The 15,768-nt window shown below is 41.2% G+C and overlaps 1 protein-coding gene across 2 annotated transcripts in view; it reads left to right on the plus strand.

The window, feature by feature from the left end:
* Nucleotides 1-15,559, plus strand: part of tnmd (tenomodulin) — a 118,448-nt gene extending 102,889 nt beyond the window's left edge. Inside the window, exons 6-8 of one of the 2 annotated variants that reach the window (XM_088344189.1) lie at nt 1,105-1,258; nt 4,315-4,427; nt 15,332-15,559. In XM_088344189.1, coding sequence (XP_088200315.1) covers nt 1,105-1,258; nt 4,315-4,427; nt 15,332-15,541 — 477 coding nt within the window. In that variant the 3' untranslated portion in view covers nt 15,542-15,559. The remainder of the gene's footprint in view (nt 1-1,104; nt 1,259-4,314; nt 4,428-15,331) is intronic. The other variant, XM_088344190.1, reaches the window with a different exon arrangement.
* The last annotated feature ends 209 nt before the right edge of the window (nt 15,560-15,768 follow it).

The following is a 15,768-nucleotide window of genomic DNA, read 5'->3' on the forward strand; positions in this document are numbered from 1 at the left end:
TGTCAAGTCAGCTGCATAATTAAAGAACGACTTACTTGGAAATCTGCCGGTTTGTTTACATGCACATGAAAATAAATACGTGCACTGTATTAGCTTAGAGCATTAGCCGACGCCTGTCGTACGTCTCTATTAGACAACACTGACACGCTGTCGCGATCATTAAGCAATAATAGTTTACTTTACAGCTCATGAACTATAGTATTAACAAATTAAGCCGGTTGATAGCGCTCGGATGCCCGGCGACGCGTCGCGAAGAGGAGGAACGGGAGGCGAAGCTTTATTGCGTCTGTCACATTAAAGCATAATGCCGACACAAGCGCCGTAATGAAGATCACGGGCAAAGTCATTTGAAAGTCAAATTGCCGCCGTCTGTGAATGTCAATGATATGTAATATAAAGAGCGTGCCAGCTTGATGGAGGAGGTCATGCAACAGGAAGCAAAAAGCTTCAAAAAGGAATCGGGCGCCCTCTCCAGGTGAGGATGTAACCGATAAAGCCTGGTTACTGATAAAAATGTGAAACGTACTGTGGAACCTCGGTTCTCGACCATAATCCGTTCCAGAACCCTGTTCGAAAAGCGATTTGTTCGAACGCCGAAATCAATTTTCCCATTACAAATAATGTAAATCGTTTTAATCCGTTCCAACACCCTGAATGTTTACCTTTAAGACACAGATAACATAAACATAAATGTAACCCAGGCTAATCGTACCGTTCGCGTTATCGTAATCTTCCGTCTAGATGTCTAGATAGATAGATAGATGTCTAGATAGATAGATGTCTAGATGTCTAGGTGTCTAGATAGATAGATAGATGTCTAGATGTCTAGATATATATAGATAGATGTCTAGATGTCTAGATGTCTAGATAGATAGATAGATAAATAGAGAATTCAACCAATTCACAAGTTAGTCAGAGCCCTACGAGCACACCATTCTTTACCATTTCAACAGATAAGAAAAAAGACCAGAAGAAGAAGTAGACCCAAATGGTTTACATGGATGTTCCTAAAATGAAATAACTAACCCAACCCCATTGATCGGAATATTCAATCCTCCAAAATGAATGTCATGAAAATAAAGCTAAATGGGTTGTTTTTGTCAGCAGGTGGACGGTGCTGATACCAAAACAGAGGGGTCCCTGGTGTGGGTTCCCGCTGAGGAGCCCGTCGTTGACCCGGCATTCCTTTTCCAGTCTAAGATCTGGGAATTCTGCCAAGATCTGCCCATCCACTGGATCCATCCTTCCCCCCTGAGCGGTAAGGCATAATCCAAAGGGGGGGTTGGACTTCTACAATAAAATCGGCGCTACTAAATCACCGCCCGCAGGACGCGTGTGGTGCCGCAAGCTCCGCGGTGGGTTTCCAGGGGTCGCATTTCGAGCGTATATCGATCGGCCTGATTGACAGTCTCATTTTCGCTTGACAAAAGACTCCCGGTGGGTCATTTGAGGGTGTAACGATAACACCAAAGTGAAGTTGTATTAACTAGAGCTCTAGATCATTCCTATTGTTTGGGTTGTACTCACGGTTGACACATATAAACAGCAAAAAAATACAAGAAATCAGTGTTCATTTTACCTCTGAAAAGTGATGGGTCCCGGGGACTCGAATGCTCAAAAATCTATGGGTCCCAACGGAGATCTTTGGGTCCCCAAAATTTAGTGTTATCGAGGTTGAGATTGTAAATTGGTGACAAATATATAATAAAAATCTATATATTCATTCAGTTTTAATCATCAAATTATTAATTCATTTTCTACATCAAATTATTGTTGGTAATATACCGATGAAAGGGATACCCACAGACCTGTCTTTTTTTAATTTTCTCCTTTTATACTTCCTTTTTTTCTTAACTTCTTTATATAACATAATAATTCGTAATATAATGCATCAAAGCAAGTGAGCCGTTTGAGAGCCGGCTCTCTTGAATGAGTTGAGCCGAAAAAGCCGGTTCTCTAAAGAGAGACGGACTTTTCACCACACAACACGAGATGGGCGTGCAGACGAAAACTCGAACCGCGAGACCAAAACAACATCTGCCGGATCTGCCTGACGAAAAGTTTGGAGTGCGGTAAATCTTTGTTTAAAAAAAAAAAAATGTAATCGGGTATTCATGACAATTTTGGGTCAAAAAAGTTGCGTCCCGGGGACGCACGTTGATCTGAGACGATGCGTCCCCAGCAAAAATGATGCATCTAGGACGCAGGGACGCGGGCAAACGAGAACACTGAAGTAATGTTACATTTTAAAATCAGTAACTGCATTCCTAAAGTTTAATTATTTTTACTGGAAAAGAAAAAATCTTTACTCTACAAAATGTAATTACATCCAACAGAATGACTGTACGACCAGAACAAAATAGTGCTCACTGATGTTCAAAACCCAAAACATCACAACAACCTCAACACATTTCGAGCTTTGCAACTGATAATGGGAGAGGTCTCCACTGCCTCCTGCACATTACGAAGAGGTAAAGAGGAGACAAGACCAAGGTGCTACTCCTTCTATAGAAAATCAAATGAGGAGCACAAATGCTAATAAACGGCTTCGAATCTCGAGCCATGCGACTGAGTATGGCCGAGGTCGCGCTACTACTTCTATAGAAAGTACAAATTTATTCTAATGAGGAACATAAATGCTTAGAATCTTTCTAGTGTTGGCCGAATAAATATCACAGCATCAGCATTGTGTGTGTTTCCGTACGTTTTAGCGTGTGTTTATGTACATTTTTGTGTGTGTTTACGTACGTTTCTGTACGTGTTTACGTACGTTTCTGTACGTGTTTACGTACGTTTCTGTATGTGATTACGTACGTTTTTGTGTGTGTTTACGTACATTTCTGTGTGTGTTTACGTACATTTCTTTATGTGTTTACGTACGTTTTTGTGTGTGTTTAGTACGTTTCTGTGTGTGTTTATGTACGTTTTTGTACGTGTTTAGGTACGTTTTAGTGTGTGTTCACGTACATTTTCGTGTGTGTTTACGTACATTTTTGTGTGTGTTTAGGTACGTTTTTAAGTGTGTTTACATACATTTCTGTGTGTGCTTAAGTACATTTTTGTGTGTGTTTACATATGTTTTTGTGTGTATTTATTTAGATTTTTGTGCATGTTTATGTACATTTCTTTATGTGTTTACGTACGTTTTTGTGTGTGTTTAGTACGTTTCTGTGTGTGTTTATGTACGTTTTTGTACGTGTTTAGGTACGTTTTAGTGTGTGTTCACGTACATTTTCGTGTGTGTTTACGTACATTTTCGTGTGTGTTTACGTACATTTTTGTGTGTGTTTAGGTACGTTTTTAAGTGTGTTTACATACATTTCTGTGTGTGCTTAAGTACATTTTTGTGTGTGTTTACATATGTTTTTGTGTGTATTTATTTAGATTTTTGTGCATGTTTATGTACATTTCTTTGCGTGTTTACGTATAATTTTGTGTGTTAATATACGTTTTTGTGTGTGTTTAAGTACATTTTTGAGCGTGTTTACGTACGTTTTTGATTGTGTTTCCGTATATTTTTGTGTGTGTTTACGTACATTTTTGTGTGTGATTGCACATGTTTTTGTGTTTGTTCACGTACGTTTTTATGCGTGTTTATTAACATGCTGATTGTTATTTTATTATATTATATATTTTTTGTTGCACTTCAAGTGTAGAATAAATGTGTTGCTGGTGAGGTGCGATGAAAATTACTATGTTCTTTTACAAAACAACCTGTCTGTTCTTTAGTCAACTGACTCAAATACTGCTCAGAACATTTTACATTCCAATTGCCTGGCTCATTATCAAGCTTTCACAAAGCTTGCTAACAAGCCGAAAATTGACATCACATAGATAGATAGATAGATAGATAGATAGATAGATACTTTATTCATCCCCTAAGGGAAATTCACATTTCCAGCAGCATCCCTGAGCTGAGAACAATACAATAATAAAGCCAAAAGAATACAATATACAAATACCCAGTGTGACGTGCAAATGCCCACTTTAGCATGTTATATAGAGTAACTAAATAGTGCTACACAGAATACATAATGCAGAGCAGAGAAACCCCCAAAACATGCAGGACATGCAGCTCTGGAGGACCGGGTCGGCCACCTCTGCTATAGGATATAAGCAGAACCGAACCTGCAGATTTCTTCTTGGCTCTTGGGATCCTTAGTAGACCAGCCTTTTCATTTAGGTACTAAAGTATCACTGTAAAATCAAAATTAAAAAGGGTAATGGTATCACAGCTTAGGATCACATTTTGCGGTTATTGATCTGATGATTAACGTACTTCCCTAATAATTTCATACTCTTCCGGTGCTTCAGATTCAGAGCTGGAGGAGGACCAGGAAGTGGAGCATGTAGACGCCCCGGACACGGGTTCGAAAGGTGGCCGCTCGGCCCGTGAGGTGGACTACCACGCACCCGTCAACGATTACGTGAGTTTGCCGTGACGTCCCCGGGACCTCGTCGATCCGTTTCAATTAGCCGCTTCTCTCCCTCCATTGAAATCGCCACGTAATTGATGTTAAAACATTCTTTGCGCACCGGAGGGCACAGCAATTGCGCCATATATCTGTTTAAGTAAGGCCGGTTCATCCAAGACTCGCTTAACGTTCCTCGGTTAATTGAGAGAAACATCCCGCTCCTCTCCGAGGCGGAAAATTGTGTCAAAAGCCCCCTTTCTCAAAGTCAATCGCTTATATTTAATAACAATGTGATAATCATCAGGGGCAGGAGAATTTTGGTATCGATCAGATCCAAGTAAGTTCAGTGTATTATTGATTGATACTGATCCGATACAGATAATTTTTGAATGGAAATGTCATGATTATTGATTATTTGATTGTGTTACTTTATGACACTGTCATGGTTGCCATGGCGGCCAATTGGCCTCGCCCGTGTGGCACCAGCTGCGGCTCGTTGGGAGATTCTCTTTCTGTCTATATTAAGCTTAACGCTCTCTTGCTTCCTTTGTCAGCCCGTCAAACGATCTTCTGCCCCACAAGACGTGGGTTCTGACTCGGTCCTGTTTTCCTGTTGAGATTTCCAGTCTGGTATTGTTCCTGTTTTTTTCGTCCTGTTTAATTTTGGGTTCCAGTTTTGTTTCCGTCTGTTTTTTCCCCGTTGTTATTTCCTCCAGTTTTTGTTCCCGTCTAATTTCTCCGGTTTATTTTCGATATCCTGATTTGTTATCTATTTTGTCTGTCCCGTCCTGTCCGGTATCGACCCCATCTGTCCGGTATCAACTCGGGCAATTGGAATCATTCTCGTCGGTCTCTGGCTTCCTGTTTTTCCATGCCAGACCGGCTGCCTAACATGCATGACTCCCCATTTCTATTACCGGTACTAGCATTTTAGAACTAGAATTGAAACCATTCTAAAAAAGCAGGAATGTAATGAAGATACATAATAATTTAATAAAAATGTATAGCAATACTAACAAGACCACAAAAATAACTCGCATTACACAATATTTTGAAAATAAAGTGCAAATAGTACAAAAACATGTAACACTATAAAAGTTAAATTCTACTATAAAGCAACTGATTTAGATTAAATCTAATGAGTCAAACCTAAAAAGTAACCGAACCCTGGATGAGGATGTTTCTCACACAAGCTTTTTATTTTACGGGAAATGGGGAGTCATGCACGTTAGGCAGCAGTCTGGAAGCCAGAGGCCAACGAGATCGATACTAATTCCCCGAGCTGATATCAGACAGATGGGATCGATACCGGACAGGACGGGACAGACAGGATTGATATCAAAACAGAGTATCGAAATTAAACAGGACAAACTAGACGAGAACGAAACTGGAAACCGATATTAAACAGGACAAAATAAACTGGAACAATACCGGACAGGAAATACCAAGAGGGAACAGGACCGAGTCAAAACCCACGTCTTACGAGGCAAAGGTTCGTTGACGGACTGACAAACGGTGAGTGAGAGCACTGAGCTTAAAATAGAAAGAAAGCCAATCTGTCAACGACCCGCAGCTGGCGCCACACGGGCGGGGCCAATTGGGCGCCATGGCAAACGTGACAACGTCACAAAAGAACAAATATTGTACAACAATGTCAAGACAGCTAAAATACCTTCCACTTCAGAATATAAGTCAGAAAGGGCAAATGCTTTAAATAAAATATTTATGCACAGAGAAGCGAAGTATTAATTCAAGGACTATGGTATCGTTTTAATCGGAGTACTTGCTTACGATCGATAATACCAATATTTGGAAGGATCCACACATCCCTATTCCCTGACCTTCCGTAATAAAACAACAAGACAACTAAAATGCCTCCCATTAAACAATATTTTGAAAATGAAGTCAGAACGTGCAAACACTGTAAACAATACAATGCAGAGAAAACCTTGAATACTACAAACTATAAATTCTTTAACCAAACAACTAATTCGGAAGAGTCATGAGAGTCAAACCAAAAAGGCAGCAATATAACAAAAATATAAATACATTGTCAACAAGACAGCTAAAATATCATACATTACGCAATATTTTGGAAATAAAAAAGTCAGAAAGTACAAGTACTGTAAACAGTACAATTATACACAGAGAAACGGCACTTTGAGGAACCTGATGTAAGAGCAAAGTATCGATCCCGGAACTGTAGTATCGTTCCGATCCAAGTACTTGCTTCGACAATGTCAATATTTGAAGTGATCTGCCCAACCTTACTCAGTACTAAAAACACAAAATGAAAATACAAAATAGCAACTGCACTGTTTTGGTTTGTTACATTATTCCCAGTTAAATTTTTCTAAAAGCGCAGACCAGGAGCAAATTTGTGTCATGTGTTGCAGCTCATACTTTCTGTCTAAAATGAAAATCTCCCGTGCGTCCGAGATCCATTATCCCCTGTCAGCTATTTCTAAGAGCAAGGTTCAATTTTGTGTCATAGGTGCCAGCTCTTTTTATTTTCTGTCTTTCCTCCATAAATGAACAGTACCTGTGCGGCTGCAATCCATTATCCCGATTTGACTATCATTGAGAGCAGAGATAAGATTGCAAATCTGTGGGGAATATTGGAGGGGTCTATTTTTTACCAATCTCGATTAACTGGCTAAATATGTCAGATTGAAGTCCCCCCAATAGACCCCCCTACCTAAAATCCTCCATCTTCCTCCCCACTGAGATGCTAAAACAAAGACCAGACAGTGGCGTGATAATCCACAAGCTAGCTCCATTTAGCTTTTTTTTGCAAATTAGTTTTGTAGTATATGCTGACGCCGCTGGGCAGCACGGCGGCGCGGGGGTTAGCGCGTGTGCGGCACAGTTCTAAGGACATGGGTTCAAATCCAGCTACCAACCTTCCTGTGCGGAGTTTGCATGTTCTCCCCTTGCTTGCGTGGGTTTCCTCCGGGCATTCCGGTTTCCTCCCACCTTCCAAAAACATGCATATCAGGTTAATTGGCCGGTCCAAATTGTCCCTAGGTGTGAATGAGCGAGCAAATTGTCTATCCCTGTGTGCGATTGGCTGGCAACCAGTTCAGGGTGTCCCCTGCCCACTGCCCCGAGATGGCTGGGATGGGCTCCAGCACCCCGCGACCCTATTGAGGATAAGCGGTGCAGATAATGGATGGATGGATGGATGCTGACGCCGCTAGGTGTGTGAGTGTGTGTGTGTGAATGGGCAGGGTTGGGTAGGGTTACTTTAACTGGATTACTTTCAATTACTTTTGGATTACTCCAATACCAAATATGCTAATAACAGACAAAAGAAACAAAATATGAATAAAATGACTACATTTTGTGCAGGCTTGGGGAGTAACGGAATACATGGAACGGCAAAAATGATGTTGGCAAGCTGTTTGAATTTATTTTCATTTTGTTTCTGTCGTATTTTATGTTAGTTTAGCCGGAGATCAAAGAGATCAAAGCGAGGAGAGAAAGCTCACCTATCCAAAAGTAATTGAAAGTAATCAAGTTAAAGTAACCCTACCCAACCCTGTGAATGGGTAAGTGTGAAATACATTGTAAAGCACTTAGGGGGGTCTTCAGTGACTTGAAAAGCGCTATATAAATGCAAAACATCATCATCCAAATACTCTGTCAGGAACAATTCTTGGATGGATCCGATCATCCAATCATCCAAATGTACACCACGGAGGAAGAGACATATTTTGCCGCAACCATTCTGGATTAATTATCCTTGGCAGAGTGAGAGAACTATACCAGTCATAGCTAGGAAAGAAGGCAGACGACAAAGTGTAACTGCACTCGGGACGCGTGGCATTTATCAGGTACGGGCGAGTGGCCACGAAAGCCCGATCGCCGTTCCTCCCCCACGGACGGAAATGAGACTTCCTGTAATGCTCACATTTATCACGATCCTCACAGAAACATTTCTCAATACTGCAAACCGTTGCTACTTTGTGCTTGGGACATCGCTGCTTCGGTGCATAGCTGTTCGTCAAATATTGCACGCCACATTATCCAAATATGCTAATAGTTAAAAGTACTTGTGCGCCGTATTCAGGGTTTGGTAGGGTTACTTTAACTGGATTACTTTCAATTACTTTTGGATTACTCCAATACCAAATATGCTAATAAAAGACAAAAGAAACTAAATATGAATAAAATGGGGCAGCACGGCGGCGCAGTGGTTAGCGCTTGTGCGGCACAGTTCATGTCATGGGAACCTGTCGTGGGTTCAAATCCAGCTCCAGACTTCCTGTGCGGAGTTTGTATGTTCTCCCCGTGCTTGCGTGGGTTTCCTCCGGGCACTCCGGTTTCCTCCCACATTCCAAAAAAACCATGCATGTCAGGTTAATTGGCCGGTCCAAATTGTCCCTAGGTGTGAATGAGCGAATGAGTGGTCTGTCCCTGTGTGCCCTGCGATTGGTTGGCAACCAGTTCAGGGTGTCCCCTGCCCACTGCCCGGAGATGGCTGGGATGGGCTCCAGCCCCCCCGCGACCCCATTGAGGATAAGCGGTACGGCTGATGAGATGAGATGAATAAAATGATGACTCACAACACGTGGTAAGCTTTCTCTCCTGGCTTTGATCTCTTTGATCTCCGGCAAAACGAACATAAAATGTGACAGAAACAAAATGAAAATAAATCCAAACAGCTTGCCAACATCATTTTAGTAATTTTTACGGGGGGAGCCCGATCACGCCCGCCGCCTTTTCTCGCGTCGCGCCGTGTGACGCCGCGTCCGGCGAACTCGCTCCGTCGTGGCCCCGGGAGTGACCTCCGCCGCCTAACATTGTAGCCCACATATATACTGTACTTTTTTTTTTTTTCCACTGCGCCTATCTACTTTTATTTTACTTTTATTATCCGTGTTCCGGCCACAAAGTGTATTACGCTGAAGGGAAATAGGCATGGCGGTTGAGGGATACAGAGTAATATAACGCGCATGAAGGTGTGTTTCCTTAATTACAGGATGAAAATGGTGAAAGTAATCTAAAAACTGTTTTGAATACAGTCCAAATGCCAAAGAAGATTTAAAAGGTAGAGTTTTTTCGAGCACATCCAAGATCTTCACATACTTGCACGCGCAACAAAAGGAGCCGCAATGATGATTTCGGCCAGAAAATGGCGTCGGCAAATAGAATCTTTTTGAAGTTACACACACCACCGTTAATGTTGCGTTTGAATTCATTTTTCGGTATCAGCATGAAACTTTGCAAACATCGCCGGGGAGAAACTTTGCGCGTGCGTGGCAAAATAAGCTAATGCTTCTTGCTCTTCATTAGCGCGGCTTGTTTGCTAGCGACTGCCTCCGATTTCCCAAGGTGAGCCATTCTTATCGTTCCCACTCAAAGGCGGCGTGATTAATATGTGGCCCCCGTTTTAAGAGGCTAGCTCTGATTAATTGTCTTTAAGGTACAATGCTGCCTTTTGGCTGTTTGTTTGATTTGTTTTCTGCCGCGCCGTCATTTGAATAAAACATTTTCCTTTCTTTTTCCCAAGCGGTGTCCCAATTTGTTGTGCGAGTAGAAGATAAGATAATCATTGGTCCATTGACGCCTTTGCTGTTGTTTCCATAAGAGATGGTTGACAGCCGGCTGATGACCCTGAAAGTTGACTGAAAACAATAAATCATTTGAAGCCTAGCATAAGCGTGTCGTAGCGATAAATCAAACGCGCCTAAACAAGATAGCTTATGTGCCGGCATTTCTATGGGTTTTAGGCCTCGCCAGTTAGGAGTTTTGCTCGATTTATCAGAGTTAACAATGGGAGCTTGAGAGAGCTAGCTTCAGCAAGTACATCTAAATGGCTTTACACTGTTAGCTAGAGTCTTTGCCTCTCTGATGGCGAATATTATCGCTAAAAGTGTAATGCTAAATGATATGCTAACATGTGTGTTTTTGCTAGTTAGCCAATATAACTAGATAGATAGATGTCTAAATAGATAGATGTCTAGATAGATGTCTAGATAGATAGATGTCTAGATAGATAGATGTCTAGATAGATGTCTAGATAGATAGATGTCTAGATAGATAGATAGATAGATGTCTAGATAGATAGATGTCTAGATAGATAGATAGATAGATGTCTAGATAGATAGATGTCTAGATAGATAGATAGATAGATAGATGTCTAGATAGATAGATGTCTAGATAGATGTCTAGATAGATAGATTGTTGTCTAGATAGATGTCTAGATAGGTAGATTGTTGTCTGGATAGATGTCTAGATAGATGTCTAGATAGATAGATGTCTAGATAGATGTCTAGATGTCTAGATAGATGTCTAGATGTCTAGATAGATGTCTAGATAGATAGATAGATGTCTAGATAGATAGATAGATGTCTAGATGTCTAGATAGATAGATAGATAGATGTCTAGATGTCTAGATGTCTAGATGTCTAGATAGATAGATAGATAGATAGATAGATAGATAGATAGATAGATAGATAGATAGATAGATAGATAGATAGATAGATAGATAGATAGATAGATAGATAGATAGATAGACAGATAGATCTCTAGAAATATAGACACATAGATGTCTAGATAGAGGGATAGAGAGAGAGAGATAGATAACTTTGTTCATCCCCTTAGGGAAATTCACACTTTCAACAGTATCCTTGTGTTGAAAAATAAAATAATAAAAGATATAGAATACAAAAAAACTAGCTAGCAAAGGGACTTTAGCAAGTACACCTAAACAAGTTTGCAACAAGAGTGACAAATAATATCACCAAAGGTTCCATGTTAATTGTTAAGCCCACGTGCATGTTTTTTTCTAGATAGCTAGAGTAGCTAGCTAGCAAACATGCTTTAGCAAGTACCACTAAATAGGTTTGCACACTTATCTTGCCCTCAGTTTTCGCAAATAATATCACTAATGGTGCCATGCTAAATACCATACTTAGTTGAGCATCTGTGCTGGTTAGACAACGTAGCTAGCTTTCAAACAAGCTCCAGCAAGTACACCTAAATGCACTGTTAGCTAGCAAACAGCAACCAAAGGTGCCATGCTAATTGCTAAACTAACCTGCATGTACCACTGGATAGGTTTGCACCGTTATCTAGCAATCTTTGCCCTCCATTTTAGCAAATAATATTACTAAAGGTGCCATGCTAAATACCATGCTAAATTAAGTCTTTGCTGGTTACCCAAGGTAGCTAGCTGTCTAACAAGCTTCAGAAAGTACACCTAAATGGGTTCACACAGTTAACTAGCAATCTTTGCCATTGTAGTGGCAAATAATATCACCAATAGTTGCTAGACTAACCTGCATGTCTTTGCTAGTCAGCCAAAGAAGTTTGCTAGCAAACAAGGCTCAGCAAGTAAACGATTTGCACCATTAGCAAGTATTTCAGTTAGCCAAAGTAGATAGATAGATAGATAGATAGATAGATACTTTATTCATCCCCGAAGGGAAATTCACTTTTCCAGCAGCATCCCTAAGCTGAGAACAATCGAAAATAACTGAGAACAATCGAAAATAACACGGGAGCTGCTGGAGTGGCTGCCATTCGTGACGGCGCCGGAGAAACGATTCAATTTGAATCATGTACAAACAAACAAACAATTGAATCATGTACAAGAAACGATAGCTAGTAAGCAAACTTTAGCAAGTACACAAAAACTGTTTCGTACGTTTCGGTAGTAATCTTTGCCTCTTGTTGGGAATTAATATAAAAATGTACCGTTTACCAAATTGTTCGAATTAGTTATCTGACTCCATTAACCAAACACAACCTACATTCACCCAACAATTGATGTGCGCCTGTTTCTTGACGGAAAAGATGAACAGGAAAGCCAACATTTCCCCACGCGGGCAGATTTAATTTCATTAACACTTTAACTAAGTCAAAACAATAACATCAAAAACGGCCAAATTAGTGACGTTGGAGTCTCTGGGAAGCCTTCTTCTGAATTCCTTTAGCTCTCTTCTTATTGGCCATCTTCTCCCCGCAAAATGGCGCGCCGACTCCTCCCATGGGCGCGCCAATAAAGCTCCCTGGGCTTCACCATCTCGGAGAAGAGCGCCGCGATGTCTGGAACACTCAAAACAAAACCGTGCGTTTCTACGTCATCAGGGCCTTGTTCTCAAAACAACGCCTGCCGTCCTCCGTCTGGATGTGCTGATTATCTTATCAGCAGTACGTCCCGTTCTGTAAACAACATCTTCCACCACTCATGCCTGCCCTGAATTTTCACTGCTCATTGAATAAAGGCACAGTCAGTAAATAACTACAGCATTAAACTCAATAAATGTAACTTGTATTCAATCATATAAAATCCTTTATAGTCAAATGTATAAAATCCTTCACTCTATAGTGACATATAATATCACCAAAGTCGCCACGCTAATTGCTAAGCTAACCTAAGTCTCCGAGGAGCCGTTTGCTAAAAAGATTTTAAAATGCAGGGTAACGCGAACCGAAGGCGCCGGACTAAAGTGGCACTTCTCCGAAGCCCATTAGACATTGCTCTTGATCAAAAAAGGCCAGGCGAGTGTTCCACGGCGAGAAGCGAACGCCAGGGGTCATTAAATCCACCTAATTTACCTTTCGTTTGGCTTCCAATTGGCCCCTCCATAAATTCCGAGGCAGCCAAATGAAAGAATCCTTGTTAGGCCGTCATTAGCCCGCTAATTGCTTTAGGAACGTGATACGTTCTTCGCGTCAAGGTCGGGAGGCGGGGGTTGGGGTGCTTCGGGTTGCTCATTTGGATGCGGCGAGGGGAAGCAGAACTGCCGTGGCGGCGGAGTTATGAGGTCAAAGATGAAGGAAATTGAAATAGTGTAATTACGCCGCTTATGGGCACGTTAGCACGTTTTGATGGACGGGCCGAGAACAAGACGTATGTCGACCTTGCCCGATAGGTCAAGGTTATCTGGTCACGTCTTGTCCCTCTGAGATTTAATGTCGCGTTAACACGCGTGTATCGATTCTTTTCATTGATTTTGACATGTATGTTGCTGACATTGACGGCCCCGAGTTTGTCAGGTGCACCTCTCCTTCGAACAATTATTTTCGGGGGTAGGTTAGCTGTTCCAGAATGACTTCTATCAAACTATAAGGCACCCCTAAAAATGCCAAATTGGCCATAAATTTGAAAGTGCACCTTATAAGCGCAGCTTCAGCGACAGACTGTTGTCACAGTCTTGTTCCACGGACAGACTGAGGAGATCATTTCTTCCTCATGCCATGAGGCTCTTTAACTCCACCCGGGGGAGTAAAAGCCCACATTAAACCACACCCCCACATTGCAAAGTACCCTATTTTTATTCCAGTGTGTATTTTATGTAGCACTATTTAAATACTCTATATCAACATGTTTCATTGGGTATTTATATATTATATTCCTTTTACTTATTGCATTAGCGGCTAGTTATCGTTTTGTTTTCAACACGGGGATGCTGCTGGAAGTGTGAATTTCCCTACGGGGATGAATAAAGTATCTATCTATCTATCTATCCTATAACCCAATGCGCCTGATATACAGGGTTCATACGAGGGCTTGAAATCCTTGAATGTGCTTGGATTTCAATGTTGTGTTTTCAAGGTTTGAAAAGTGCTTGAATTTTAAGACAAGTGCTTGTAAATGCTTGAAAATGTTTCTCAAAAAGTTTGCTTAAAAATGACACCGACACTACTCTCAGGTTGGTTCGCTTTGCCATTGCTTTTATTCTTCACTCGCGATCGACGGCAGCTGGCATTGGTTCATATGGCGTTGTCCGATCAAGCGTCATCACCCCCTACAGGTCGTGCCCAATAGGACAAGTGCACACTACACTTTAAAAGGGCACTATGAAATATGTATTATCGCAAGGATTACGTATCAGTTATGGACATTAGTAAGGCCCATCCAAAAAAAAATCAGGTTTTTCAGCGGTAAATTACAATGGGAAGAATTTCCTGCAACTGAAAATGTAAGCTACATGTTTCTCATTACTCATTTTTACCCAATTTTTGTATATATATATATATATATATATATATATATATATATATATATATATATACATATATGGCGGCACGACAGCTCGGTGGTTAGGTTCAGTCTCCCCATGTGGAGTTTGCATGTTTTCCCTGTGCCTGCGTGGGTTTCCTTCAGGCACTCCGGCTTCCTCTCATATTCCAAATACATGCATATCAGGTTATTTAGCCGGTCCAAATTGTCCCCTAGGTGTGAATGAGCAACTGAATTGTGTGTCTCTGTATGCCCTGCGACTGGCTGGCAACCAGTTCAAGGAGTCCCCTGTCCACTACCTGAAGACGGCTGGGATGGGCTCCAGCACCCCCGCGACCTTACTGAGGATAAGCGGTCCGGATAATGCATGGATGGATATACACATATATAAATTATACAATATATATGGGCGGGTGGTTTGGTGTTGGTGGATCCTTTAACAACTAGGGTCATAGGGGCACCATTTCCTGTGGTGTGTCGTGGGCAAGTAAACCTTTCTCACAAGTGACACCTTGTGGTTGTTTGGCTCGCTGGTAAAATCTAAATTAAAAAAAATGTGCCAAAGGTGGCGGAGTTTAAAATATATGTGCCTTAGCGGAGACGGATAGACGCGTATTTATGTGGAGGGGATTTGAGTAACGGGCTCAATGTAGCCTAATGTTGCGAAGTAAAAATACAGTTTCTTTTTCACAAATCTATTCAAGTAAAACGTTTAGTCATTTAAAATACTTCTGGAAATAAAAAAAAATGTCCCAAAACTTACCCAGATAAATGTAACTCGTTACTTCCAAACTCTGGAGAACAGCACAACTTTCAAGCAAAAGATTATAACTGATTTTAATTTTATAACTGATTTTTTTTTGTTTAAGTAGTTTCGCTCTGAAAAATGTGCAAGTCTGGTGACAATAACTAAACATTTCCCCCCCACCCGAAATAACAGAGAGGCTTGGGAATGGAGCTGGACAACCGCCTGGACGAGCGCGGCTACTGCTGCCAGTACTGTCTTCAGGGCTACCGCTTCTGCCGCCGCTACCACATTCCCCTGGGGGGCTTCAACCCGTGGCCCTACTACTACCGGGGGGGCCACGTGGTCTGCCAGGTGGTCATGCCGTGCAACTGGTGGATCGCCCGCATGCTGGGGAGGGTCTGAAGACTCAAGCCCAATAAATATTTCCTGAATCACTATAAATAAACTTTTTACTGTTTAAACATTTAGTCTGTTTTGTGATCCAGTGAAATGCATGCTTTTGTCCAGTATTTCAGTACATTCTTAATTATTATTCTGGTTGAGAAGTACTGTTTTTTTCAAATTGTAACAATACAGTTCGGTTTCTCTAAATGTTCTTGTTTTAATGTCTTTTTTTAAAAAATAAAACT

The sequence above is a fragment of the Urocampus carinirostris genome, chromosome 9 (assembly GCF_059441175.1).
Source record: "Urocampus carinirostris isolate Australia breed hairy pipefish chromosome 9, RoL_Ucar_1.0, whole genome shotgun sequence".
In the NCBI taxonomy this organism is placed as follows: domain Eukaryota; kingdom Metazoa; phylum Chordata; class Actinopteri; order Syngnathiformes; family Syngnathidae; genus Urocampus; species Urocampus carinirostris.